The sequence below is a fragment of the Orycteropus afer genome, unplaced genomic scaffold (assembly GCF_000298275.1).
Source record: "Orycteropus afer afer isolate SDZICR_OR568_19922 unplaced genomic scaffold, OryAfe1.0 scaffold00127, whole genome shotgun sequence".
Classification (NCBI taxonomy): Eukaryota; Metazoa; Chordata; class Mammalia; order Tubulidentata; family Orycteropodidae; genus Orycteropus; species Orycteropus afer.
In genome coordinates, this window is record NW_006921714.1 from 5888930 (window position 1) to 5893090 (window position 4161).

Here is a 4161-nt window from a genome sequence, read left to right on the forward strand (position 1 = left end):
TTAGCCATCATTCAAAGGCAAGTCTCAGAGTCCCTTCTGACATCCATTTTGGTCTTTTCTTCCTTTCTGTCTTTTTAATGATCTTTTGCTTTCTTCTTGGATGCTATTCTTGATGTCAACCCACAATTCCTCTGATTTTTGGTCATTGGTGTTCAATGCATCAAATCTGTTCTTTAGATGGTCTCTAAATTCAGGTAGGATATAATCAAGGTCATATTTTGGCTCCTGTGGACTTGTTTTTTAATTGTCTTCAGCTTCAACTTGAACTTGCATATGAGCAATTGATGGTTTTGTTCCACAGTCAACTCCTGGTCTTGTTTTGGCTGAAGATATTGAACTCCACTGCTTCTTTCCATAGATGTAATTTATCTGATTTCCTGTGTATTCCATCTGGCAAAGTCCACGTGTATAGTCACCATTTATGTTGTTGAAGAAAGGTATTTGCAGTGACTATGTGGTTGGTCTTGCAATATTCTATCATGTGATCTTGAGCAGCATTTCTATCACCAAAGCCATATTTTCCAACTATTGGTGATTCTTCTTTGTTTCCAACTTTTGCATTCCATTCACCAGTAATAATCAACACATCTTGATTGCATGTTTGGTCACTTTCAGACTGCAGAAGTTGGTAGAAATCTTCAATTTCCTCATCTTTGGCTTTGGTGTTGGCGGATAAATTTGAATAATAGTAGTATTAACTGGTCTTCTTTATAGATGTATGGCTATTATCCTATCACTGACAGCACTGTTCTTCAGGATAGATTTTGAAACATTCTTTGTGACAATGAATGCTACACCTTTCTCTTCAATTTGTCATTCCCAGCACAGTAGATCGTATGGTTTTCTGATTCAAAATGTCCAAAACCCATCCATTTCAGGTCACTAATGCCGAGGATATTGATCTTTATGCGCTCCATTTCTTGTTTGACAACTTCCAGTTTTCCTAGATTCATACCTCCTACATTCCATGTTCCAATTATTAATGGATGTTTGCAACTATTTCTTCCCATTTTGAGTTGTTCTACCTTCAGCAGGACTTGGAGGTCCTGAAGGCTTTACTCCATTCATGTCATTAAGGTCGACTCTGCTTTGAGGAGGCAGCTCTTCCCCAGTCGTATTTTGAGTGCCTTCTGACCTGAGGGGCTCATCTTCTAGCACTATATCGAGCAAAGTTTCAGGGCTCTTCCTAAAGTTTTCCAGTAATATATCAGACAGTGCTTCACTGCTCTTCATAAGGTTTTCACTGGCCAATATTTTGAGAAGTGGATGGCCCCTTCTTTCTTCTGAGCCTGTCTCAGTCTGGAAGCACTGTTGAAACTCATCTACCATGGGTGACCCTGCTGCTATTTGAAATACTGGTATCATAGTCTCCAACCTCACAGCAACATGCAAGCCATCACAGTACAACAAACTGACAGGTAAGTCATACAAATACTGTATGTAATTAGGCACTAAACCCACTGCTATCAAGTCAATTTTGACTCATAGCGACCAACACTACGGGAGCAGTAAAAAAAAAATGTTGAAGAGCAGATTCCTGCTCTCAAAAAGCTCCTAACTCAATTCATGAGACCAAATATAAACTTGTAAGAAGATAAGAAACTATAAAATGTATAAATAGAATGTAAGACCAGGATATGTCACATAGCTGTATATGTGCACACAGATGTCACATATAAATGAATATTATTTTTATAGAATAATTAGAATTTCAGCAGCAGCCTGAAGGATGCTAGAAGGTCAGTAGGCAGAGAAGAGCAGAGAGAATGCTCTAGGTTTCTGGAACAGCTTAAGCCAAGTACTTAAGCTTCTTTGTTCACATGGCAGTTCCAATGGTAGTTTGTTTATATGATAACACATGATGCTGTAGGGAATTACTCTATGATATCTGCTCTATTATACTGCTTAACTAGCTATTATGACTTTGTATAAAGTTATGCTTTGAGAGAGACTGGAATAATTTTACCTAGCTTTGCAGAATAATGAAAACTCTGTCAAATAAGAGCACATCTATTTCATACATTTTTCAGAAGTAATGTTTCTATAGCCCCAGAAAGCGTCTGTTTGGTTCATCATTTCACATCATGACACAATGGGAGTGGGATTGTTGTTGATGTTAGGTGCTGGCAAGTTGCTTGTGACTTGTAGCAACCCTGTGTCCACCAGAACGAACCACTGTCCAGTTCTGTGGCCTCCTCACAGTCATCGCTATATTTGAGCTCATTGTTGAAGCCACTGGTTTAGGCCATCTCATTGAGGGCTTTCTTCCTTTTCACTGACCCTCTACTTTACCAAGAATGATATCCTTCTCCACGGACTGGTCCCTGCTGATCACATGTCCAAAGTATGTGATACAAAGTCTGGCCATTCTTGCTTCTAAGGCGCTTCTCTGTCTTCTTCTGAGACAGATTTGTTTGTTCTTCTGGCAGTCCATGGTAGATTCAATATTCTTCACCCACACCATCATTCAAAGGCATCAATTCAAAGGACATGGGGTAGAGGGCCCAGAACCAAGAGCCAGGCCTGATGGGCACCCTGCTCTTCCCTCACTGGGCTGCAGAGCATCCATAGCATGGCCCCAAGAAAGGAGGTATTTGGAATAGTTTGAAATTGAGCTTAAAGTCAAACAAAGGGAAAGCCCATTGAAGAAAAGGACAGCCCAAAGCTGAATCAAAGCTGCCTGACAGAAAAGTAACTGCATTCGTCAAATGAGCTCTGCTGCCCAGATGAGCTGGGACACTGGAGAAGATGGCATTCTGATTTCCCTTTGATTTAAATTCACCCGTGGGACCCAGAGTTAACATTTCCCCTTAGGTACAGTTCTCTAAACTGTCTAAATAAATACATTTTTCCCCCCCTGGTCCTCTGTCCTTTAATTTGCAGTGGAAAAAGTGGCTGTAATTTGTAGATTTCTGGACATTCACTCAGTGACCAAAAACCACCTGCTGAAGTACTCGCTGGCACATGCCTTCTGCTGCTTCTTGACAGCTGTGGAAGACGTCAACCCAGCAGTGGCCACCAGAGCCGGTCTCTTGCTGGACACCATAAAGAGGCCGGCATTGCAGGTGACACCCCTCAGATGTGTGCTCTCTGCTCTGCAGACGGTCTGTACAGCGCTGTTAAGTCATTGAGTTGCTTGTCACATAAACACACGCAATAATGATGACAGTGGACACACATCTGGTTGCCAGATGCCCTGTTTTCATTTGTTGATGCTTTCCTTCCCGTCTGCCATGTGCTCTTATCACTTTATACAGGTGTCATTATTGCATAATCTTGGAGGATGCAGAGTTTTAAACTAGGCTGGTTTCTTTTTTACACTATTTAGCTGCCTCTGTCATTAGGCTGGCTGCTAAGAGAATTCAGGTGAATTATACTATCAATCAAAGCAAAACATGAGAAGGTAAATATGTTTGAAAATGAAACAGCACAAATTTAAGCCTAAGACACATGAAACATGAGACCTGGAGAGACTTGTATATTAATTTTCTTTGGCTCTTTTATTGTATAGTTGAAGAAACCAAGTCTGAGAGAGATTATGTATTGAAGGACATGCAGTGAATTAGTAGGAGAACCAAGGCTGGAACCTAGGTCTCTAAGGTCCTTATGTGTTGTTTTTCACATTGCAGCCAGATTTATTGTTATATTGTTATTATTATTAACCAAAAAAAATCAAACTCACTGCTGTCTAGTCGATTCCAACTCACAGCGACCCCTTGTTGGGTTTTTGAGGTGGTATCTCTATGGAAGTAGATTGCCCAGTCTTCCTTCCAAGGAGTGGCTGGTTTGAACCGCCAGCCTTCTGGTTAGCAGTCAAATGCCTTAGGCAGTACACCACCAGAGCTCCTGTTATTATTATTAGATAATGATAATCACGGTCAAAGCTAACGTTTGTTAAATTGGCACTGTGTTCCCAGGGCAGTGTGTTAAAAGTGTCTCATCATGCACTGTCGCGTTTACTCCCCACAGTGACCTTTTGTGTGTACCTATTTCACAGATAGAGAAGCTCAGGCCTAGAGTTGCTATGAGTCAGCATCAACATGATAGCAGTGTTTTTTTTGTGTGTGTGTGTGTATGTGTGACTAATGACATCAAACTTCTTTTCATGTGCTTTTCACCTCTTTGGTGAAATATCTGTTGAAGTCCTTTTCCCATTTTTTT

General features: G+C 40.7%; 1 protein-coding gene across 1 annotated transcript in view; it reads left to right on the forward strand.

Moving 5' to 3' along the window:
* The window catches only part of UNC79 (unc-79 homolog, NALCN channel complex subunit), a 284033-nt gene that overhangs the window by 142891 nt on the left and 136981 nt on the right, over positions 1 to 4161 (forward strand). The window contains exon 23 of the mRNA XM_042781482.1: positions 2884 to 3065. Within this exon, the coding sequence (XP_042637416.1) occupies positions 2884 to 3065 (182 nt within the window). The remainder of the gene's footprint in view (positions 1 to 2883; positions 3066 to 4161) is intronic.